This window comes from Takifugu flavidus, chromosome 12 (assembly GCF_003711565.1).
Source record: "Takifugu flavidus isolate HTHZ2018 chromosome 12, ASM371156v2, whole genome shotgun sequence".
NCBI classification, from domain to species: Eukaryota; Metazoa; Chordata; class Actinopteri; order Tetraodontiformes; family Tetraodontidae; genus Takifugu; species Takifugu flavidus.
In genome coordinates, this window is record NC_079531.1 from 10,894,144 (window position 1) to 10,919,323 (window position 25,180).

The window sequence follows — 25,180 nt, forward strand, 5'->3', positions numbered from 1 at the left end:
AGCACCAAATTAACTGCAGCACAGGTAGGCCAAGCAACGTAGCATGATCACCTGCAGCCAATGATGGCCAAGTGGGGTGTGTTGTCACGAATCATATGAGTGTGTGGTGTGTGTCTTGACCTCTGCCAAACCCCTGAGACTGACTTACTGAACCCCTTGGGTTCGATCGAACCCAGGTTAAGAACCACTGCCTCCAAATGGCATTTGTAAGGTTTTCATTGTAACTGTAAATTACTTTTATATTCTAAACATTATATCCAAGAACGTAAAATGGCAGACATGAAGACCAAAGATCTATTACTTGGTGATGTTAATATTTAAAAGCGATATGCAGAAGCTACCTTTACACTGGCATGGTTGAAAAATTAACAGGTGAAGGATCCAGGGAAGCACCGCCAATGACAAACCCCTTTTTGCCCCCAACTAAAATTATGTGGCACTTTTTTTTCTCCACAAAAAAATGGAGAACTTAGGACATTTTTTCATTGTTGATTATCATAGATACATACTTCCCACATTCTAGATTAGAGACAGACGTCAGTTGAATTCTAAACTTAGATTCCCTGAACTTGTGCTGCAGCATTTTTCTCTCACAACCACTCTCACAACCACTTTTTCTCTCACAACCACTCTCACAACCACTCTCACAACCACCATAAATTCTCCGATGGCCATTAATTAAAGGCTTTTGCTCAAAGCAAATTTATCCAGGTCTAATTTTTTTTCTTTACATCGCTGAGGAAAGCTGAAGTGAAACTGCTCACTGAGAAACAGATGCAGACATTACAGGATATTTAACTTCACATTAATTTCAATGAAGACTGAAAGACTTGACTCCCTATATCATACATTGACGATTAGCTAGTATGTTAAACTATACTGATAATTCAGCCAAAGATTAGCCAGATTATCCAGAACAGTTTTTTTCCCCAAAATTGTGCCTGTGGGATAAAGTGAGCCAATTACCAATTGAGCATGCAGTTCACTACTTTGAGCCACTAGTTAGAGCAGTGATTCTTAACCTTCCTGGAGGTACTGAGCCCCACCAATTTCATATGCGCATTCACCAGACCCTTTTTAATTGAAAAATAAATATGATTTTTTTCAAATTCAGGGCAAAGGTATGCATTAACACTGTGTTCAAAGAACAAAACTAGCAAAACATGATTTTCACACAAAAACATGCGATCAGGTAAGCAACTTGGTAGTAGCCTTTTCATCAAATCTGGCTCTCTCCACCTTGAATTCAGCAAGCGTTGTATTCTTGTATTCACCATCTCTGTGCAGCTTAGAGAAGTGTTCCTTTATTTTTGTCAACTCTAGACTACAATTGCCGAACTTGGCATTGCAAATCATTCAGTTAGGAAACTGACTCCCATCCACGTGTGAATCCATATTGTACATATTCGTCATATTTGACTGCTTTCTTTTCTTGCTCGACACAGTTAGTATGAAGGGCTTAAATTATTAACAAAGAAATCACACGATGTACCATCACAACAGTCACCAGTCGACTACTGAGCACCAAATTAACTGCAGCACAGGTAGGCCAAGCAACGTAGCATGATCACCTGCAGCCAATGATGGCCAAGTGGGGTGTGTTGTCACGAATCATATGAGTGTGTGGTGTGTGTCTTGACCTCTGCCAAACCCCTGAGACTGACTTACTGAACCCCTTGGGTTCGATCGAACCCAGGTTAAGAACCACTGCCTCCAAATGGCATTTGTAAGGTTTTCATTGTAACTGTAAATTACTTTTATATTCTAAACATTATATCCAAGAACGTAAAATGGCAGACATGAAGACCAAAGATCTATTACTTGGTGATGTTGTTAATATTTAAAAGCGATATGCAGAAGCTACCTTTACACTGGCATGGTTGAAAAATTAACAGGTGAAGGATCCAGGGAAGCACCGCCAATGACAAACCCCTTTTTGCCCCCAACTAAAATTATGTGGCACTTTTTTTTCTCCACAAAAAAATGGAGAACTTAGGACATTTTTTCATTGTTGATTATCATAGATACATACTTCCCACATTCTAGATTAGAGACAGACGTCAGTTGAATTCTAAGCTTAGATTCCCTGAACTTGTGCTGCAGCATTTTTCCTTGACAAGAAGACAGCTTCAGTAAAATGTGGCTCAACATCATTTAGTGTAATGAAAATCTTTGTTTCCATTTGAATCTTTATACTGGACACACACTTGTCCACTGGACACCTGTAGTAATCAGACCCCAAGTAATTGAATGTGATATTTTTTACTCAAATGATAAAGATGAGCATGCTAACCTTCCCTGGATTGCTCTGATGCTATTAAAATAAATAGCAAACTAAATATAATGTATCCAATAAATATATATCAAAGCATCTTTACATTTGCATTACGGTTGGATCCAAGTTCCACTGAGAAATGGAAAAAGGGCTCTAAAGCCTCAAATGTGGACAACATAAATAGACTGGATGTTCTTTGTATGTGCTGACCCACTAAGACATAATTGTCACCTCCAATTAACAGAAGTCTGCTTCTTTGAGCTGCACTGTGGGCTGATGGGAATTAAAACTGTTGCTGGTGACGTCACTCAAACAATGCGGTGTCACGAGGCGAGGCGGGGCGGGGCGTCGTGTTGTTGACACCATTCAGTGGTCAAGCGGATGAAACAGCGGATAAATAGATTATCAGAAACCATTCAAATTGTTGTTTTTTGTTTTGATTGCATTGATTAAACATGGGTAACTGCCTAACTGTGGGGCCAAACGAAGCTCTGGTGGTCTCCGGTAGGTAATCCCCCTTGTTACCGTGACAGCTGACGGCAACTGACGCTAAATAACGTTAGCTCAATCATCGCTATTAGCTAACCTTAGCAAATTCCAGCCACTACCATCTAAATCTCTCTACTATTGTAGCTGCCCTGTGATTTTTAACGTTATATAGACGCGGTAGAAAAATCTAACGGGTTAATTACGGATTACATCATGACAACATCACTACCGTTAGGAGGCGGACAGCAATAATCACTGAAGTGATCAATTATTCGCACAGATTGCGGAGCTATTAATTACATATAGATGTCGGAGACTACGTGTGTTTGTGAATGTTTCACAGTTTTATGCATTTCGAGGCAGCATGTCGCTTCAGTCGGCTTCCCGATGCTGCAGCTTAAAGAGGAGGTTCTGCCATCATGCACAGCTATTGTAACCGTGAAGTGAAGCCCCCAGTGAAGAATGTGTTTCTGGATTACAGTTATACCATAAAGTGGCGTAATAATGTATCGAATGTTTATTCCTGATGTACAGAAGTCTTTGACATGGTAATTTTCTTCTGAGTAGTTCATTATTTATGTCTGTGTAAATTCTCAGTCATCCAGGTCATTGTATCCAAGGTAGTTTTCTCTGTCAACTGGACTGGGTTTCTTCTCTTGAAGACGTTTCGCCTTCTATCCAGAAGGCTTCTTCAGTTCTGAAATCGCTGGGGAGAGAGCTTGAAAATATATAGCCCCTGTGGACCATTTGCATGCTAATGGACTGCTGAATCCTGACCCGAAGAGGTGGCACGTCTGTGTTGTGCCATTCTTCTGTGGAGAGGTTGTTTGGTTTCCCCAATGTACAGTTCCTTGCATTTCTCCTGGCACTGTACAGCATAAACAACATTACTTTGTTTGGGTCTTGGTGTCTTGTCCGGTGTTGGAGTGATCAGAACTCTCCAACACCGGGCCAGAGAAATACCCACCACATCCCAAGGCAGAAAGAAGGAACAGGACCACATTAAAACAGCTCTCAAAACATGTGGCTACCCAGACTGGGCCTTCACCAAAACCTCAAGAAAGCGAGACCTCAGCAAAGGAGAGGAGGAGAGAAACAAACGCCGCAGCGTTTCCATCCCCTACCTGTCTGGAGTCTCGGAGAAGTTTAGGAGGATCCTCCAGAAACACGACATACCGGTTCATTTCAAACCCAGCAACACTCTCAGACAGAGGTTAGTACACCCAAAGGACAAGACAACAAGTAATGTTGTTTATGCTGTACAGTGCCAGGAGAAATGCAAGGAACTGTACATTGGGGAAACCAAACAACCTCTCCACAGAAGAATGGCACAACACAGACGTGCCACCTCTTCGGGTCAGGATTCAGCAGTCCACTTACACTTAAAGGAGAGTGGGCACTCCTTCGAGGACAGCCAAGTAAGGATACTGGCCAGAGAAGACCGCTGGTTTGAAAGGGGGGTCAAGGAAGCTATCCATGTTAAATTGGAGAAACCATCCTTAAACAGAGGTGGTGGCCTGAGGCACTTCCTATCACCCACATACAATGCAGTCCTCCACTCCTTCCAACAGCAAAACAAACATTCACACCATTCCAGGAGACCCAGTGACTCACCATGTGACCCAGCAGACAAAGGGGAGACACCTCAACAGAAACTAGGTGAACGACCCGACGAACGACCCTGCTAACGACTCTCAGGTGACCACCCAGATCATTAGCATGCAAATGGTCCACAGGGGCTATATATTTTCAAGCTCTCTCCCCAGCGATTTCAGAACTGAAGAAGCCTTCTGGATAGAAGGCGAAACGTCTTCAAGAGAAGAAACCCAGTCCAGTTGACAGAGAAAACTACCTTGGATTCATTATTTATGCTAGTGATCCTTTTGAATCAATGGTTTGTGTATTGAAAAATTCTGTAATTAACACCTTACCTGCGTTTGAATCCATTTAATATTGATCGGTGCTGAAAGGAAATGTGAAAATCCAGTATAATACCATAAACCATTTTGTGATTCTTCCCTCAGGTGGATGTTGTGGTTCAGATTCAAAGACCTATGTTGTGGGAGGTTGGTCCTGGGCTTGGTGGCTTATCTCAGACACCAAAAGGTGACATCATCATATAGATCCAGTCGTGCTAAAATTGTATTAGCTTTAGTACTAATAATATATTTTAATGCACTTTTCATAACAAACATGAAGATAAAATGAATGCATTAAAACAGGATCTCCAAGCAGCAAAAAGTCAACTTTGTGTGTGCTTATTTTTACTCAAGCAATCACTTGGAATAAAAGAGCCTTTATTTTCTAAGATGAATGGTAATAGAGTAATTGGAGCAGTTACTTCTTATTTTCTAAAGTGTTTTGTTCCTGGCCTCAGGATAAGCCTGGAGATCATGACTCTACAGCCCCGGTGTGAGGACGTAGAGACGGCAGAGGGTGTTGCCATCACTGTCACTGGGGTGGCTCAGGTAAAAGCCCAGTACGGAGGATTTAAAGTAGCCTCTGATTTGAGCAGGATCAGAATGCAGTATCATAATTTTGCTTCCTGTTCTGTTTTCATACTATACAATGTCCATTAGAGTTCGGTCCTAATAAAGTCAAAACTGAACATATAGAGACTTGCTTGACTAACATTACAGTATTTTACAGTTAATTATTAGTACAAACTACTAGACATTGGCACTGGTTTAATGGCTTTATAACATTTATAATCCCATCAGTTTCATTTAACCATCTTTTAAGACAATAAAATATGACAAGATGCTAATAATATGCAGAATTGTTATTAGCAACCCGGATCAAGAAAATCTCAACTTGTTCATCAGATGTTTCAAAATGAATGATTATAATTATATTTTTAATACATTTTATTGACAAAATAAACTTAAAACACCAGTGAAATCCACTTTATACATTGCTTTTTATTAGATTATGACAGTCGTCAGGAACCATAGCTCTATCATAGCCTACACCGTCTTAGTAGAGATTATTAATGGTAGTAGTAATTCTAGTTTATTGGTGAAATTCATTGTTTAGCTTTGTTTAAAGGACGGTTCTGATAACTAAAACTTCATCACTCACTGGCATTTTTTCTTTTGCAGGTAAAGGTCATAACAGAACTTGACCTGCTACCAGTTGCTTGTGAACAGTTTCTTGGTAAATCAGTCATAGAAATCAAAGCTGTGGTCTTACAAACTTTGGAGGGACATCTTCGCTCCATTTTAGGTTGGAAAATGTACATTATTTTATCTTTGTGGTCACTCAAATGTGTTTTCTCACTAGTCTGTTCTAAGATGTTTTAATATTTGGACTTTGAGGTGATACGTTTAGTTGCATTCGATCACTGTAGATCTCATGACAAACAAAAGAACCTGTGTGTATTTGGCCCTCTTGTGCTACGTTGCAGTGGTCTTTTAAGCATTTTTCAGTTTCTTTTTGTTCAGTAATGAATTTCATCGCCGAAATGTCATTTTGGACTGTGCTGTCTTGTTTCTGTTTGTAGGCACGTTGACTGTAGAGCAGATCTACCAGGACAGGGACCAGTTTGCTCGACTGGTGAGGGAAGTAGCAGCTCCTGATGTTGGAAGGATGGGAATCGAGATCCTCAGTTTTACTATTAAGGTAAAGATGCGGCTCAGATGAAGATGCAGCAGTGACAGGAGCTTTGGGTAAAAGACTTTCATTCGGTGATTACACCATATGTAGTATTAGCTCCGATATCACCACTGCTGCGATCGCAGAGCAAAAGTAGGTAGAAGGTATTCAAGAAGATCCAAACAAATGCACACCAGGGAGTGTTGATCTTTTTACAGCCTGGAAATTTGTGCACTAAAATAATCATGTGTTTAACTTTCTGCTGAGACCATGATCTCAGATTTTGTTTTTATTTTACCTCATGATTACCTCGTGATATTATCATCAAGCTTACAGGCTACATTGTTAGCAGTGAATGACAAAACAACATATGAATTGCAGCCACTAGAGTACTACTGTAAAATTGTGATGTGTGAAATTAGATGGCAAAAAGCTACAGGGAATAGACTTCAGGAAGTAGGAATTTGGTTAAATGTTATTAGAGAATAACAGTCTGGTGATGACTGGCCACGAGGCTTGTGCAGCACAAAGGATATAATCGAGATGATGACCCAACACCCATCTGTCCTGTGGAAAGCACAAAGAAAAGAGAATTATTCCATTCCATTTACTTGTATCATACAGTATGTATCTCTCTTTTTAAATGTACAAAATATTTTGAGGACTTTTAATGAGAGGTTAATGTACAAAGGCATTCTCTGGTAAGAAATGATAGATTTGTGTTTGTCATATTCAGATTAATAAATTCTAATAAATGTTAGCGTTACTGTGTGTGACATTTTCTCTCTGCTTGCAGGATGTGTATGATAAACTGGATTACCTGAGCTCTCTTGGGAAGACGCAGACTGCAGCTGTCCAGAGGGATGCAGATATCGGTGTGGCTGAGGCAGAACGGGATGCTGGGATACGGGTATGAAGGCACTACTGGGCCGTAGTGTGTTGTCATTCGCAGCAGCCGCTCGAACTCTTAAATACCTCTCAATCCTCTACCAGGAAGCAGAATGTAGGAAGGAGATGATGGATATCAAGTTCCAGGCTGACACCAAAATGGCCGATTCCAAACGAGAGCTGGAGCTGCGGAAAGCTTCATTCAATCAGGAGGTGAACACAAAGGTAGGTGCCTTGAAATCCGACCCTAAACATGGAGCTTTTCAATCCTAAACTGCATGTTTATTGTGATTTTTATGTTTGTAGAAAGCTGAAGCTCAATTGGCATACGAGCTGCAGGCAGCTAAAGAGCAACAAAAGATCCGTATGGAAGAGATTGAAATCGAAGTCGTGCAGAGGAAAAAACAAATCGTTATCGAGGAGAAGGAAATTACCCGAACTGACAAGGAGCTCATTGCCGTTGTGAAGAGGCCAGCTGAAGCTGAGGCTCACAAGATGCTGCAGCTGGCTGAAGGACACAAGTAAGTGAGAAAAAAAATTACATTCTTGAAGCTTATTTTAGTCTACAGGAGCAGCTAAAACTGGTTAGACTCCATTTCTGTTCAATGCATTTGTATGAAACAGTGACAGTGAAATGTATTTAAGTATGTTCTCTCTGCCTCAGGATCAAGACGGTCCTGATATCCCAGGCTGAGGCAGAAAGGATCAAGAAGATTGGTGAGGCAGAGGCTTTCTCAATTGAAGCCCTCGGCAAAGCAGAGGCTGAGAAGATGAGACTAAAGGCAGAAGCCTACCAAGAGTATGGAGAGGCGGCCAAGACTGCACTGGTCCTCGAGGCCCTTCCCAAGGTAAAGAGCCACGGGAATCTGTGTGCACATCAGCGGTCGGACAGAACCTTCTTAAATGCATGCAAGAAAGAGGTTTTTTTCAATTTGACTGGCTGCACTGGCCACGTCCTCACACTGTTGATGTGAGATCTCGGTGCAGAGTCCAGAGCAGGTCCAACAACAACTGAAAAAGAGCTTCTAAAGTGACCTCAAGGTAAAGCTTAAAGCAACCAGGCAAAGAAAAGCTCATGTTCACCACAGCTTTAAGCCTTTCCAGGCATACAGCCATTGACTTAGGACTCTTAAGATATCCCTTTAAACAACTCAGTAACACCCAGCTTGTGTAACTAGTTTAAATTCATTTAGAAAACTTTGTGACTCTATTGTTTTAATCGTTGAACCTGCTGCCATTGTTCTGTCATTGCCACAGCGAACCAGCAAGTAATGGAAACAACAATGTCTCTCCTCATCCTCTGCCACAGGATAATCTATATGCAGCAAATATACTGTATTTCATGCATACAATTAACTACGCATAAATGTATATTTGTAGATTGCTTCCAAGGTGGCAGCTCCTTTAGCCAAGACCAATGAGATCGTCATCCTCAGTGGGAACAGGAGCCAGGTGACCGGCGAGGTGAACCGCCTTCTGGCCGAACTTCCTGTTGCTGTCAATGCACTCACGGGCGTGGATTTGACGAAGGTAATGACCTTTTTTGTGCTTGAAGAGAAATGTTGCTCAAAAGTCAGAATGAAAAGAGAATGCTGTGTCTCTGCAGATCCCATTGCTGCAGAAGATGACCTGAAGCCCGCGCACTCCACCTCAGTCTCCGTTGTATGCACTCTGACAGACTTTAATACACTTGAAGAATTCTGTTCTTTTATACATATACTGTATACCAAGTGAATTTCAGAAACCTCTGGTGCCTTACTTTATATAGGACCAGACTCTCTGCATGCACTGCTGCTCATTCAAGATTTACATTTCCTTTCACATGGAACCTGTAATTTCTTGGGGTTTTTTTTTTTTTTTTGGATGTGATTTTACTGTTCAACTGTCATTGCATCAAATATTAAAGCCAGGTGCTGTAGCAGCATCAGTTACTGCTAAAGAGTTTATTTTATTGTATTTATTTTGTTTTTTGATTTTGGTATTCTGATTTAGATACTTCAAGAATAGCTGTCAGTCGATTGTGGTAGCTCAAACCTGCTTGATTCCTTGGTGCTGTCCAGTTGCACTTTCCGACACTACCCTAAAACTAGCATGAGATCCAATTTGAGATGAAGGAAGACAGCTCACACACTGGTACACACACTGTTTTCTTTTGACTGTTATTGTTGATAAAGATGTTTTTGTTCTCATTGTTGGATGGATTTTTCCATCATTCTTTGGTAATATTATAATTTAATGAATACTGTGATGTCACAGGATTGTTTTGTTTTTTGGATATATGGCATATTTGCATTATATTACTAATGTTATTTAAAAATCATACATTTTGTCAAACAGTTGTGTTCCTATTTGCTGTTTTTGCATGTTGTCCGTCTTTACCGATTGATCAGTTCACTCCTATCTTAGTGTTATTTTAATAAATAAAAATGCCAACTGATTTTTGCCATATACTGTGTGCAAATGTAACCCATTCTTCATCTCTGTTCAAAGTTACGATGCTCAATTACACCTGGGAACACTCAAAATAAAATATGTTGTGACTGAATTAAAACTATATATGATTCATAATATTTCTTAATTATTCACGTATTTTTCTTTTCTTACAATAATAATAATTATTCACACTATTTCAGCCCATAAAGGAACAGCTTTGTGAGAAGGGCACACAAATCTTAAAAAATAAGATTCAAATCACTATGTTGTCAAGGCAGTTGGATTACATGTCATATGAAACGTTTTCCTTTACGTTTTATTAATCTGTATACATTAATATGTTTGGGTATTGTATTTATTAAATAACCCAGCAGTACTCCACACTTTAATTATTAGTCAGGCATCTGACATTGACAGCTAAATATCGGAGGGGGAGGGGTCCTTTCTCCTGGCGCATGCGCACTACGTGTTGCTGCCGTAGCTGGACAGCAGCAGCACGGAGAATCAACACTTTTGGGATGTTCTGTTTGCTTTTAGAAACAAAATCAAGGATTTTCTTCGCAAGATGAAGTAGTCGTATTCGTAAGATCATATGGAGTAAGTATAATCGTTTGTAAAGCACCCTGCGCCAGTTTTTTTCTGACGATAATAGGCTGAAGTTTGCCAACCAGCTGGCCTGGTCACAATAAGCACAAAGAAGCTCCTTATTTACTGTGCTGCTGGACTCGGCGACCTATTGAACACTATCATTGCGACGTTTTTGGCCCCTATTAGATTAGACACAAATGCTCATTTAGTTGTATTTTCGTAAAAGTAAAGCGTTCCTTGGCCTGGGTGATGTAGCGTAGTTACAGAGGAGCGCATTAAGGCACGGATGTCAGGCGAATGGCTAACATTATATGGCTACATCCTGGTTGTTTGGGAGTTAACCGAGGCCACGATGTCAAATATAGAAGTAAATACTGAAAGAAATCACGAAGTGGACGGGAGTGGTTACCTGAGGGAGGCAGGTGTGACCTGAGACTGTAAAACTTGACGTCATCTAGTGACTAAGGATCGTGTTTTTCTTGTGACACAGCGTCTTGCTGATTGGCCAAAGAAGAGAAAAGTAATGTCAGCAAGCTTCTTCTCAATCTTTACACGATTCCCTGTTCAAGGACTTCTTTCTTTCATTTGTTTCAACATTGCCATTGAAACTACCTCGCAACGGGATAAAGAATGTGGAAACTCAACACAAAAACGGATGAAAACGAACCAAGCTGCATCAAATATGTGCGATGCTGATTAATAAGTTGATATGGAAGCCACAATATATAGATAAAGGAAGTTTAAATGGGAACATGTAGTTTCCTGGATGTTTGGATGCCGTATTGATGTCTGTTGTTTATAATATTGATACATATGGCCTGTTATTATGGATGCGCTGATTGTGCAGTTCTGTTACCAATTGTTAAAATAAGCATTTGGTCGACATCAAATATCTATTGATACAGAGTTTTAGTTGGATGATTGCATTATATTTTGTGGCTGTTTATTCCAAACAAAGGAATAATTGTTTTTCAAAAATGACTTATTTTTTCTCCCCTCTTTCCAGTAGTTGGCTTCTGGCCCGTGTCGCTCTGGTGGTTGATGAGATTTGTGGTTAAAATAACCAAAACATCAGATGCTGACATCGGCGAATTCCATCTGATTCACCGATGGCCCGATGCCATTCATTGATCTGTTCAGTTTAGTTCAGTGTTTTTGTTGATGTTGTTTTATGGTTCCGTTTTGTTTGCATTTATCCCAGTGCTTTGGAATGCTGATGCTAATTCAGGCCCACTATTCTTAATTATTCTGCAGCTGGGATCCTGCTATTATTACTAATACTAATACTACTATTATTCTTCATTTTAAAGGACCTATTAGGTTTACACTTGAGAGGAAATTCCTGGTAGCTTAACTGATTATGTTCACCAATATCTAAGGGTAATGCTTGGCTTACCAAAGTAGCAAAGTCATTTTTAACCTGTTCTGTTTCTGCACTGGTGTCGGCATCGGAGAGCCTTGTTTATTTTGTCTTGTAGCGTGAGTGGTGGTGTGCACAGGAAAACACTTTTGCATCTCATGTCGTTATTTAATTGTTATTTAATTATTAGGGCAGTCCTTTATGTGGAAGTAGATAACCCCCCAGTCAGTTGACTGACACCAGCTTCTGTTGTATGTCGTCAGTACGGCGAGGAGGAGTTTCCCCATGCTGCATTAGGAAAGACTGACATGCTGGCCTGTCTGCCGGCATCAGGTGACTCTACCATCAGCATTCTCTCTTGTACGCAGATGAACACTGGACTTCAGAAATGTAAGTGGCTTCTTTTTCTCCTTATTAGTATTGCGTATGATGAAGATTTGGAATCCTAATGTCACCACAAGGATGTTTCAAGGATATTTACGCTTAAAACGTAAAATCCAGAAAGAAATGGGCCTAAAATATCTCAAGGGAAACACTGAGGTTCTTATTAAAGAACTTGTCTGCCTTAAATGTATTCTTTTTTCCCCTGACAACCTTTACTAGGACATAAGCAGGTTTTGATTATTTGTTACCTATTTTGATTTGGGAAAAAAAAAATTGGAAAAAATAAACTTATTTAACTGATGTATAAAGGGTGTGTTTAAAATAATTGGTTTTCAAGTTTGGACTATTCCTAAATAATCCTAAAACAAATAATTGGATTTCAGTGCAAAGAACCTGTTTACATACGTGGTTACTGAAATTTCTTTAGACGTCTCTTGTTGAAGTGTGGCTTTATGAGTAATTTATCTGTTTTGCTCCACACATTCAAGGGGAAACTACACAGAAGATGGGATCTGCCAGCTATCCAACCCCAGCTCAGTTGGATGCCTATGCTAAGAAAGTTGCCAACAATCCTTTGACCATACAGATCTTCCCCAATAGCGTCAAAGTACCTCAGAGGAAGCACATTCGCCGCACAGTCAACGGACTTGACACGTCCTCGTCCAGTCAGCGTCACAGTCCCTACCCCACTCAGGTCAGCTCTCATCGGGGCCTGCTCGCTGTGCTCCTTGCACCCTCCAAAGACATTATAAAAGGATTGAACAGCGGACGCGCTCGTCAGCTTCATAAGGCCATCATGAACCCGCATAATGGGTCCTATGCTGCTCATAGCACTTTAAATCTTCCTCAGGCTGCTCATAGCCTCCGATGCCCTTCTCAGCCTGTGGTTGAAACGGCGCTGAAGCAGAACATGGTCCACCCACAGACACTACAGCTTCAGCAAAGCCTGAGTCAACCAATAGCCCAGGCGATGGCCCACCCACAGGCCCTCCAACAGAAGAGCGTGGTTCTCCAGCGGCAGCAGAGCCTGTCCCAGGTCCAGACATCACAGCAGCAGAGACTGGCTCACCCTCCAGGTGTTCAGAGGCAGCTAAGCGTGCCGCTCCCCCAGCATTTACAGCAGCAGCAGAGTCAGCCTGGTATTTCTGCCGCTCTGCAGCAGCAGCATCTGCAGCCGCTGAAGCCTCCTCCGCAGGCTTCACTTCCACAACAAGGACTGACTCAGGATCTACGCCACATGCCTGACGGACCTCCGCTCATGAGCCTGCAGCACAGTCAGGGGCTAGCTACTTCACAGACCCTGCCCCACGCTGTGGGTGCAGCCCCGACTATGGCTAATGGTCTCCAGCAGCCTCCACCAGGGACGTTCGGGCCCCGGAAGCTTCCCGATGCAGACGCTCCACCAAATGTCACTGTATCTACCTCTACGATTCCTCTGTCCATGGCGGCCGGTCTGCATCAAAACCGACCGGGCAACCTGAGCAGCATCGTTCACCAGATAAACCAACTGTGTCAGGCAAGAGCTGGGATGGGCACCACGTCGGTGTGCGAGGGCCAGATCGCAAATCCAAGCCCGATCAGCCGCAACCTGCTGATCAACGCAAGTTCTCGGGTGTCCTCGCTCCAACCGGGTTTGGGCTCGGTGCCCGGCGGCCTCATGATGGGCGCCGCGGATAAAGCTTCAGCTCAGAACCCTGCCGCTGTTCTCCATTCGCAGCCCGCCATGGCTGTTAATGCCTTTCACAGAGACCCGGAGAAGGTTCATCTGCAGCAGCTTCAGCATCACGCGCATCAACAGAAGCAGCAGCAGCAGCATTTACAGCAGCTGCAGCAACAGCAGCGCTCCTGGGCCCAGCATCGACTGGACCACATGCAGCAGCCGCCCGAAGGGGCCCATCCTTGCAAAAACCCCAGACTGGAGCGTCCGTCTGACACCGATTTCCCCTCTCAGAACCTCAGTTATCCCCACAAGCTACCTGCTGGCGCGTTTACGCTGAAACACACTGCAGACAAACCACAACCCTCCCCTCCTGTAAACTGCACCGCAGCTTCTATGCCTTATATTAACGGCCACTATATGCAGCCACCCTGGAGCAGGATCCCAGCTGCAGCAGGTAACACTGGATCCGGCCCGCGAGACCTTCCAGGCTCTTTTCAGAGGGAGCCGATTGCTTCCTCTACAGAACGCACCCTGGGGGCCAAGTACCTGCCAAGGAAAGAGGATCTCAACCAGGCCAAGTTGATGAAGAATGTGGATTTCTTAGGCCAGGACTTCCACATGGGGAGTTTTCAGGAGCAGAGGATAGGCATGATGGAGAAGATGCACAGGTCAGCCATGGGCCAAATTCAGGAAGTCAACAATGGCAGTGGGGTCCACCCCCACCCCCCAGGCTACCACTAAATTTACTCCATCTTTTGCTGTGTTTTAAGCTATTCTTTACAGCTGCTTATTTTTGGGGTTTGATGTTTGAAGATCTATTTGACGGCATCACAGGTGGATTAAAGACCATTCAATTGTGAAGGTTAACAGTATTCCTCAGGTCTTGATCCAATTGATGGTTCGGAGGTAAAGGTCGCCCACTCCTGAGCAGTTTCTTTTTCCTCAATACTCCTCTATACTCATGTGTATATATTGTTTTTTTTAGACATAGTTGCAGCAGATTTTAACAACCCCTATTTACTGCTTTGCTTTCCGTAGATTAGCTAAAGTTTAATATGAGTTTAGATAAACGGCTCAACTACGTTCAGCATTTGTGTCCTTACAAGTGTACTAAAGTCATCTATAGGTTGAGCTTCCTCTTTTATTTAAGAATATTTATCTTTTCATGTATATGCGCACTCTCTTTCCAGCCTTTTGTTGTCCCTTCCCCAAGATATCGATGTGAGATTTTGTAGTTTCTCACGCTAGAAGCAGATTTTCTTGCATTACAGAGGTTTGGGGCAGAATTCTGTTGTTGGCTCTGATTTGATGTGCGGAAAGAAAAAGAGAGTCCATTACTGCCCACTTCCTTCTCACATAGTGTATGTAAAACAGAATTATGTCCCTGTTGTTGAAAAGGCATTTGGACGTCAGTGTGTGTAAAGCAGATTGATTATTTAGAAGTCTGCAAGTACTCTAAACTTTAAAAATTGGGGAAAATGCATCCTTTTCTTCAGAGAGGGGACGTTTGTCACACTTTTACTACTGTACCACAGGTTAACTGATGTGCTGATATGATGCCCTTGGCTTGTTTAGGCTGTTATTGTATACTGTCATTCGCCTTAGCCTATGTTTATTTCCACTGACTAAAAAAAGAACTCCTTCAGGGCGCATGCTCTGTTTTGCTAGACGTTTCTAGCATGAATCCTTGGGCCTTTTTCCTTCCTAAAGCCCTTTTTGAGGTTGATGTAGCAGGATGTTTTTGCTCTGTTAGCCTCAATCCTTCAGGAAATACAAGCCTTAAATGTCAGTAGTTGGAAATGATAGCTGTGTTAAAGGACAAGTATACAGGCAAGGAAATCTCTTTTCTGTATTTTGGAATTGCAGTAAATCGTAGGGTAATAATGCTACTCATACCTGTTGATAAATCAAATATTGTCTCAAATGTCACCTATCTAAGTTCCGGAATGATTTTAAGTTTAATATATGAATGGTGTTTGACAGGATATGTATTTAGAACAGGGTCGTAGCAGATATTTGAACAGTGTTTGAGTTTGAAGCCCTTGTGTTGTTAGCTTTTCTGACCTCTGCATCCAGAAGCCATAGGTGTTTTGACATTAGGTGCCATAGTTGGTAGTTGCAGACATTGTGCTTAAATTTTTCAGAGCACTGACCTTTTCTCCTCCTCTCTCCTTTTTTCTTTCTTAATCTTCAGGGCAAAAGGGAGGAAGAACTCTAAGATAAAATGAACGATTTAGGTGTTCACACTTGATTTGTTTTTCTCCTTCCTGTCTCCCGTTTTTAATGTGCCTATCCCTTAAAGCTGCTATTGACTCTAACCTTAACACACGGGATGGATGGTGTGCATGTGTTTGAGTACTAATGAATGAGCTGTGTTAATGATTCCTATTTATGTGATGGCTTCAGGTTGTACATTTGGTAATCTCCATTTTTAAACATTATTGGAAATGTATAATGACTGACCAGTATTCACAGCGGCAGAGGGATTTTCAGCCTTTACTGTAAACGAACACTAAACAGATCGAGCTGCCCTGTGTCTTCTGAACTGCCTCATTTTAGTCAGGTTCTCCTGTTTCATATGAAGTGCCTCCTCTGGGCTTAGTATGGAAAAATGTGTGAATGTGTGTGTGCGCACGACACTCTTGGGTACTTGCACAAAGGTGTGCATGCTGATAGAAGGTGCACCGAGTTCATCTGTGATGGGGGACCAAGATGCTTAGCGACTACTGATACTGTGTCCTGGACCGACGTCCTGAAGTGTGCCATGACTCTGAGACACTGTTGGGACACGTGAACTGCGCGCTGCTGATTCAGCGTGTTTCTGACTGTAACCGCCGCGTTCCCGGGGCCGACAGTAGGAACCTGGATTCCTACCGCTGTAGGCAAGGAGCCGGTGACGTAACGGAGTCCAGCGGGTGACATAACAGTCAGGATAACGTGTGTTAGGAGCGTTACAAAATGCAGAGCGACTGTTTCCTGAGCGCAGCACACGTCACTGTTTCGCAGGTTAAGATTCCAGCCGGAATCTTCACATTTACAAGATGCCGTGAGCTGTGCCTGTCATCGTTCGCCGCTCCAATAATTTCCTCAAGCACACTGAATGAACCAACAACTCTCCCTCTAAATTTGTTTATTGCTCCGATTCATATTTATTTGGTGATCAAAGATGTGTGTGGATGATGGTGGGAGGGGGGGAGGCTGTTCACTACTTAATAAAAATGTGATATTCCTGTTCTGCGCAGTTTTCAGGAATAAATTGTCTTGCACAAACATTCCCCCTAACCAAAATAAAGTTTTCAAACTGAATGACGCTTATGTGAATGTTGATTACGGTTCTGTTTACGGAAGCTGCACTTGTGGATGACCTCTGACCCGAATCCTGTCCAGGAGTGGGTTTATTCTCCACAGACCCCCTGAAAGAGAGACAGACCTTAACGTTAGTGCTCACAGAACCGGGCCAGAACGGCGAGGAGCTACCTTGAGGTTGGCTCTTGGACTGGGACTTCAACATGGTGTCTCCGGGGTCCTCCTCCTGGATGTATCCCAAATCGGACCTCCACTGTTTCCAGTTCGTTTCCAGTACCCTAGTGTAAAAGATTCCAGAAAACCCCATCGATGGATCTGTTCAACCCTCTTGTCCAAATGGTTGAAAGCTTTGTGAAGCTGCATAAAGTAATTTTTTTGATTTACCTGAAAAATCTTTTATCCTCCGCCGTGAAACACAGCATGTTTGACGATCCAGAGCGCAGTTTTCTCATCAGGCACCTGGGCAGCGTCCTCTCCAGGTCCAAAATTGTAAATGCCCTCTGATGGCATGTGACACAATATTAGAGCTTGTAAACATATAAAGCTTTAAAAGGGTGGGGAAAATATGACAATATGTACTTTATTTCTAGGTCACAAGTTTTTCCACATTAATCACTGACATTAACTATGAGCCTCCCTTCATCTGGTCCTTCACTAGACTCTGGTGCCAGTAATAACGTGTGGGTCAATTCAGAACACCAGGTCCAATCATTAATTTTAGGTTGAGTGCTTTTTTTTTCTGGTGTTTTGGGAGTTGAACCTGGAATTCTGAACGTTGTGTGCTGGTCTGGTGTGTTTCTTGGTGTCACGTTAGAACTCCTTCAAACACGCCGTTCAAAACAGGGTAAACATCGCTTTTAAAATGTTCTAGACTGAAACCAACCTGTAGGTTCCAAATGTTCTCATTGTCCTTGGAGATTCTCTCCACGGTGTTCCCCATTAAAGCTATGAGCATGTTCAGCAGAAGGATGTATGTCAGGACAATGTACAGGATGAGTAGGATGTAGAAAACTTCCTTGGACTGGACGTGATCGGTGAACTCCAGATCCCCCATCCCGATGGTGAACTTGAACAATTCCAGCGTTGTGAAACGGATGTCGTTGTAAGTCGGCTTCTTGCACGTGAAGGGCTCGGGCTCAAAGCTCCGCCCCCGCGCCCCAGTCCCATTGGCGGGATCGTCAGAATCAGGAAAGGAATCATCTATGAGGGTCACAACCGCTACGCACACAGAGAGGAGAAGGTTAGGAAGTGTGGCTCTGCGGCGGAAAGCGTCTAAGTCTTACCTGCGGAAAATCCAAAGAGAAAAACGGCGTAAACGCACAAAAAGTGCAGCAGGTCGTGCAGAATCATCTGAAAACACACAGCGAGCATCCATTTGTGTTGTTGCCCCATCATCATGTCAACAAACAAAGAAAATCTTTCCATCCGGTGACACTTGGCTGTCCTAAAACCCTCACCCTTTGCATCATGACGCTGTATATCCCCATGTGTCTGGAGCCTCTGGAGTAGTAAAGAACATTGATCCAGGCGAGAGCCAGCGAGAGCACGAGGAAGCCAACATATTGCCTACAACCGGTGACGTAGAGAACAGCGCAGAGGAGGAGAAGCGTTGCCTGCAGGAAGCTTCAAAAACAGATGAGTGGTGAGAAAAGGGTGCTTTTAAAGGTTCGGCCACTAGGATGAGCACAGCCGTACTCACAATATTATGTCACTGAAGCCGTCCAAGGACAAGGACTTCAAATATGGCGGGTTCCTCTTGAAAATGACGATCTGCCAGTTTGGGTTTGTGGAAATATTAAATGTAGATTCTTTTGCACGAACCATCTGCCGGACCAGATTCTGCCCCCCTCACCGCTTTATAGAAGAACCACATGGCTCCAAAGAGACTGACGAACTCACCGCAGGTGCGGAAGTAGTCCAGTGGCACGTGCTCGATGGGGAACGGCGGCTGTGGGTCAGACGGAGGTCTGGGTCAGACCGATGACGTCGTTCAAACAAAAAGGAAAATCTGACTTTAACATTACCTGCCCTTCCTTTCTGTAGAAGGCTACAGTAGTGAAGATGCTCAGGTACGCCAGGTAGAACAGGAAGTTCATGAGAAATAACTTTGATGCGAACCTGTCCCACTTCTCCTGGAGAAGACTTCGTAAAGGTTCGATCTGAAGCATCTCGGGCTGGTTCTGATGGACACAGGGCCAAAGGTGACTATCTGAAAAAGCATTTATCGTTCCTAAATCAGTTCTGCTGGACCTGTTGAAAACAGTACGGTTCCCAACAGAATCATCAGAACTTGTTACAGCTCTAAAGTCTTCTGTTGCGGCCGACAAGAACTTGAGGAGTAACTTGGAAGACCACGAACTAAAAACGGTTCTTCCATTAAGGCGACCCCAGTGTCCTCAGCTTATTTTAAAAGCTAACTGCAGCTTACTGGAATGTCGTTCCCAAAGATGACTATTTCCAGCACTGAGTTGCGTTGGTCCGTGTCAATGGAGCTGGTGTCGAACAGCGAGGAGCGGACTGGTCCGTATACCCATTCTGTGAACTTCCTGGACAGGGACCTCATCCGTTCATCTGTGAATTCCCGATGCAGTATGTGGCGAAACAGCTGCCCAGAAATATGCGAAAAAGAGCATCATGGAAATGAAGCAACAAAAGGCTCCAACGCGGTAACGCTGGATACAACCTGTCGTGACAATTTGGTGCAGCAGAAGCAGTGGGACAGCCTCAGAGGACCCTTTAGATGAACCTACCCATGTTCCTCCACCCACCCACACAATAAATGTAACAAAACTGGGATTGCATCACAGAAAATAAAATCTAGTTGAGTGCATCATCAGCAGGGTCATGGCTTCCTCTCCTCTCCTCTCCTCTCCTCTCCTCTCCTCTCCTCTCCTCTCCTCTCCTCTCCTCTCCTCTCCTCTCCTCTCCTCTCCTCTCCTCTCCTCTCCTCTCCTCTAGTTTCTCTGCTCCCCCCCGTGTCCACCTAAAGGCATCGCCATGTTTATAGCTGTATGCTGACATGCTGACCTCCGACCCTGCTGACCCACTCATCTCCTACACCAGCACTTTGTTATAATTAATGTATTTCTATGATCTCTGCCTATCCTGTCCTCCCCCCTTCTCCTCTCTCTCTACCCAGCAGCCATCAGCAGGAGGGTCCCCCTACATGAGCCTGGTCCTGCTCAAGGTTTCTTCCTGTTAAAGGGGAGTTTTTCCTTGCCACTGTTGCTTGTCTGGGGTTAGGCCCTGGAATTCTGGAAATTCTAGAGACAATTTTGATTGTAACAGACGCTATATAAATAAAGATTGATTGATTGATTAATTAATTGATTGATTGAGGGCAGATGCTAAGTTAAATCTAAAGAAGGCAGATTTAGAAAAAAATCAGGCATACTCCAATCTTGCCCAATCTGGCTGCTAACTTCAGTGGAGTCAGCCCTTGATTGTTTTCGATGGCTTCCAGTTGGACTGTTTTTGTCTCTGGCTTGAAATGCTGAATGAGGATCTGGTCATACATCCTCGCGATCATGTCCGTGTTGTCCGTGGTATCATCTGCAATCACCACCAGGGTGTGCAAGACAGTGTTTCCCCGCGAGTCCTGGTCCGTCACGTCAGCCCGCCTGTGGGGGTTTTCCATCAGGTAGGAAACTATTTCCGGCTGATTTGTACAGGCAGCCAGTGATAAAGGAAGCTCCCCTGTTGAGGACCGAGCCACATTAGAGGAAACGTAACTTTGGGATAATGGTAGGATGGGATTACTCACCAAAATAAAAGCCAAGTCCTGTGTTACACTGGAAGAAGGTGCCATTGGCTTTGGCTTGGACGTCTGCTCCATTCTCCACTAACATTTTCACATGGTTAAAACTTCTCCTTTCAATGGCAACGTGCAGGGCTGATTGACCTGCCGGAACATTGTCGCTGATCATGTGAGCTGGTCAACCGAGGAGATCAAGCCACCAAGAGTCTCACCCACCTTTGTAGAAAGGGTCTTTATAAGATGCGTTGATTAAATCTTTTAAATCATTAGTTCTCTCAGCGATGGCCAGGAACACCTCAACTGTGTCGTTTTTACCATCTTTAAGGTTCAGCAACGCTTTCAGCAGAGCAGTTTTTCCATTCAGCTCATCTGAAAGTTGTGCAGAAACGTTATTTATCGCATCCCTGCACACTTGCTTTTAAATGGATGTGGATTTATGGCCTTATAATGTTCACACAAACCTACAAGAATATGCACAATCAAACTTTTACAGGTACTATTTATTTTCTTCTCATCTTTAAGAAAAAATTTGTTCTTCTTTAGGCAAACAGTTACAACAAAAGGGGAATTTCTCCACCCTTATTGGAGGGTGTATTAGAGTTGATTTCAATCTTGACCAATTAGATTAGAGCAGATTAGAATTTATGCAAGCAATACCTCTACTTTACAAGCTACAGGCTTTTTATTCAATAGCAACTGAAGGTCTTAATATTTTGTATCCAAGTTTTAAAATCACTCTTAGTTCCCCCTAAACGTCACCAGAATCATGCGCTGTTTCACTTGTAACATCGTTATTTATGCAATTCTGTCAACAGAAAGAGCAACAAGGGCGAGCTATGAAAAGGACAAGCAGCAACCACTGCCGGCCTGTTCTGATTTGTGTAATTAGTTTTTAAAAAATCCTTTAAATCTCTTTAATCTCTACCCCTCTTTCCCTTCCCTGCAGCGTTTGTTTAAAACAGCACGGCCTGATGTTACTCGAAGCCTGTATCATTAAAGGTGAGACACCTCTCACTTCTCAGTGGTCCACACTCAGATTAATTCTCTGTTGTATTGAACCCTTTATAACAACCATTTTCAACTCTGTCCTAAATAAATAGAAATAAAGTCTTGCTGTGCAATATGATGTTATCTGAATCCATGCATTTAGCTGCTTCTCCCATAGCAGATACATTTCTTACCAGTAAATTCTGGGCTTGTAAGCCGTTTTCCTTTGATACGCAGGTATTCGAGCAGACCCTCCAGCAGAACCACGTTTCCCTGGGATGCTGCCTCAAACACTCGCTCTCTTGTGAACGTTTTACTACAAATACTGTCGACGTCCATATGTTCCTGTCTGAAAAGTAAGAAAAACCACACAGTTTGTTAAAAACAAACAAAAGTGAAGCATCTAGGACCGATCAATCATTTCTCCTTCTCAGAAGCCAAGAACTGAAGCTAAATGTGTGTTGCTGAGTGCGGAATTTGTTTAATATTGTGTGGATGTCTTACTGCCACCAAAATCTGGAGCATTTCTAAATACAGTATATAAGTATTATAAATCCTGTTACTCATTAATGGCTTTCACATGTTGCAGCGGTTTCCTGAGGGGCTGCAGGTGAGATGGGGGAGGGTATGTCAATAAACCCACACCCGTTTCATGATGTCAACTGATACTTATTGTTCCCTACAGGCTTAAAATCCTATTTTTCCTAGAAACCACAATGCTGCATTGTTTCTTTATCCATGTCTGAAGGCCTATAAAGCTTAACCTGTGACCCGTGGCAACAGGGACGCGTCGGCTTCGTGCAGGAGCGGTTTACCTTTGAATTGACACGTTGGTGTCCATCGGGATAATAACCTCTGATTTTTCTTTTTGCAGCAGCCAGTCCAGGCTGTTCCCCTCTTCGTCGCGCTCCCCTTCTTCCAGCAGCTTTCCATTATTGTCCATGTCGGACGTGAGGAAGAGCACAAAAGCCAGGGATTATTCGCGGCGTCCTGTTTTAACACGCAGCTCATCAGGTGTAATGCAGGTGTAGAATTACAAGGATGATCCTCCCTCTCCCCTGAGGAAAACCTGTTTTTCTTCTGCGGGAGAAAATAAACTCCTAGATCACCTGACAAACAATTCTTCAACTTTCTTCTGGATTTTTTTTTAAAAATAAACCTAATTTTTTTTTGTCATATATTTAAATACTTTTACTCATGTAAGCTATTTATTCAGGCAAAGTAGAGATTTTATGTATCAAATTGAGCAGAAACTCAATGATTATGATGAATAAAAAATAAATTCCCTCAGGACAAAGTTTTAATTGAAATTGAATTTAAGAATTTAGGTTTAATTTACATTGGTTGCAGACGTTTTCATGAACATCTCAGTATGAGTGTGTTCCTCGAGACAGCCGTTGAACTCTTTACTTCTGTGTCGTCGATCCCCCCCAGGGGTCAACAGACCTGGGATCCTGGTTTCCTGGGAGGAAAAGAAAAGTTCTATGTTGATCAGGTTCTGAAGCTGCCTCTCAGGCTTCATAATGTCAAAGCAAAACCTGATTCTGACTCTGAGAGATCCTTTATCAGCAGGCTGCGACCCCCTTAGTTTTCTTTTCTCATCAAAATGACAACATTTAAAAAGGTGAATGAATAAAGTTAGATAACAGCTCAAGTCGAATTTTTGCGTAAAGTTCTGTGACACATTTCCCTACGCCTCGACAAAGCAGAGAAAAGCCTTGACAAAGCATTTTGTGGGACTTTGGCATTCATAGTGGCCCCAGATACTGAGTGGCTAAAGACTAGCGTTCAGTATATTCTGCTTTATGTCTTTCGACTGTGGGAGAAATCGTCCGTATTCAGTGCCTGTGTTGGCTGCTCCTTGATGACATCTAAGATTTCAGTTGCCAGTTGGCGCAGGCAAAGGATCCGGGGCTGTTTAGATATAAACAGAAGAAGGGGCTGGAAAACCTGTTTGCCTCTTTCCTAGGAGATTTAAAGTGCATTAAAAGGGGCACTTACACTTGTTTGGACCAGAATACTCGGTCCACTTTCTGGTTTTTCTGGTTTAAACTGATTAAAACAGGTTCTTTTTTTCTGTCAAACTACTGATAAAAGTGATGCTTTGCAATTAATTATTCAATCATCACATTCAATTATGCAATCTAATTATTCAAGCGCCTTATTCAGGGGGACAACTATGGTTGTCTAATGTAGCTTCTGGACAGGATTAACAGATTCTTTTTACAGACACATTGGAGAAAGACAAAAATTGGAAAAATGTGTTCCCGTTTTTGTTTTTGTTGGAACCAGTTAAAAGATGTCCTGCTGCATTTTGGACCAGCTGTAATTGGGACAACAAGGTCTGTCTAAGCCCAGCAGAGAGCACATGGCAATAATGATTTATTTTGTTATTGTGTTTTATGTTTTATTTTGTACTTCTTTTTCCTGCTTGTGTGTGCATGTGTGTGTGTATGTGTGTGTGTTGTTTAAGTAGTCCCGTTAATTTACCGCCTAAGCCACGCCCCTTTCTGTTCGGTGCCAGGTTGCCTTTGTTCCTCCTGTGTTGTTGGTCCTTGTTTGACTCCTGTGATTGATTGGGTTTGGCACCTTCAGCTCTGGATTTTTGCCTGCTTCCTGTCTGATTTTGTCTGTCTGTACCCTTCTGTTTATGATTTATTGCCTCCATCTGGATTTAAGACTTTGTTTCCTGAATTTTGACACTTTGATTTTGTCTTCCATTCATACTTGGTTTCACCCTTCTGGGCTCCTTGTCTCAATCAAGGCGAGTTGTAATAAAGCGCGAGATAAAATCTAAAAATGATGCTAATAAACGATTTGACCTTGGCCAGTTGAAGAAGCTGGAATGAACCAATCTGAGCATCAAGTTTAAAATTATAATTCAGGGTTACGTTTAGATTTGTTGCTCTCGACTTCAAATAATTACTCCAAAAAACAAAAAAAAAACAATTCAGGATAAACACTGGCGGCATCACTCGGCCCAAAACGCATGAGCACATCCTTTTTGTCATTAAAATGTAAAATTAAAGACATCCAATGCACTCTAAAAGTTGGTCCACATCATCTGTATTATCCTATTTATTAGCACATAGATTTGAATGTTGTCTGCATAAAAAAACGTCAGGGGATGCTGTGTGTCCTGAGGATAGGTCAAAGGGGTCAACATCACATAAAGAAGAGGCCCAAGACTGGAACCTTGAGGTGCTCCACAGGTCCACTGTGTCAAATGCAGCCGTTGGGTCCAACAGTACCAGTGACCAGAATCTGTGGCTAAAAGAACGTCACTAAAATGGCTGATTTGATTCTAGACATGACTTCAGATGCGTCTGTTATATCGTCCACTCTCAGCTTTGCACGTTGCAGAAACATCCTCTTGTCTCTAGTTGCCTCCTTGTTTTTACCCCAAACACAAAGACGCTGGTGAGATTGTTGCCATATGGCAGCTGTATTGACCAGAGA

General features: G+C 42.7%; 3 protein-coding genes across 3 annotated transcripts; 2 read left to right on the forward strand and 1 right to left on the reverse strand.

Annotated features, from left to right (window-relative positions):
• Positions 1 to 2,594: 2,594 nt before the first annotated feature.
• Positions 2,595 to 9,816, forward strand: LOC130534810 (flotillin-2-like). The gene is made up of 11 exons (XM_057049373.1): positions 2,595 to 2,779; positions 4,789 to 4,870; positions 5,142 to 5,232; positions 5,866 to 5,989; positions 6,267 to 6,385; positions 7,155 to 7,268; positions 7,352 to 7,471; positions 7,553 to 7,767; positions 7,911 to 8,094; positions 8,627 to 8,776; positions 8,853 to 9,816. Exons 1-11 carry the CDS (start codon positions 2,731 to 2,733, stop codon positions 8,877 to 8,879), a joined length of 1,275 nt encoding a protein of 424 aa, XP_056905353.1. The 5' UTR covers positions 2,595 to 2,730; the 3' UTR covers positions 8,880 to 9,816.
• A 306-nt stretch (positions 9,817 to 10,122) lies between these two features.
• LOC130534809 (protein FAM222B-like) lies at positions 10,123 to 16,977 on the forward strand. The gene is made up of 3 exons (XM_057049372.1): positions 10,123 to 10,276; positions 11,891 to 12,017; positions 12,500 to 16,977. Exons 2-3 carry the CDS (start codon positions 11,936 to 11,938, stop codon positions 14,410 to 14,412), a joined length of 1,995 nt encoding a protein of 664 aa, XP_056905352.1. The 5' UTR covers positions 10,123 to 10,276; positions 11,891 to 11,935; the 3' UTR covers positions 14,413 to 16,977.
• Positions 16,787 to 22,753, reverse strand: LOC130534808 (transient receptor potential cation channel subfamily V member 1-like). The gene is made up of 15 exons (XM_057049371.1): positions 22,537 to 22,753; positions 21,916 to 22,070; positions 20,951 to 21,103; positions 20,741 to 20,878; positions 20,372 to 20,673; positions 19,406 to 19,582; positions 19,002 to 19,157; positions 18,830 to 18,925; positions 18,677 to 18,747; positions 18,435 to 18,600; positions 18,261 to 18,327; positions 17,861 to 18,195; positions 17,362 to 17,477; positions 17,149 to 17,255; positions 16,787 to 17,084 (listed from the first exon to the last, which is right to left on the reverse strand). Exons 1-15 carry the CDS (start codon positions 22,662 to 22,664, stop codon positions 17,011 to 17,013), a joined length of 2,241 nt encoding a protein of 746 aa, XP_056905351.1. The 5' UTR covers positions 22,665 to 22,753; the 3' UTR covers positions 16,787 to 17,010.
• Positions 22,754 to 25,180: the final 2,427 nt, after the last annotated feature.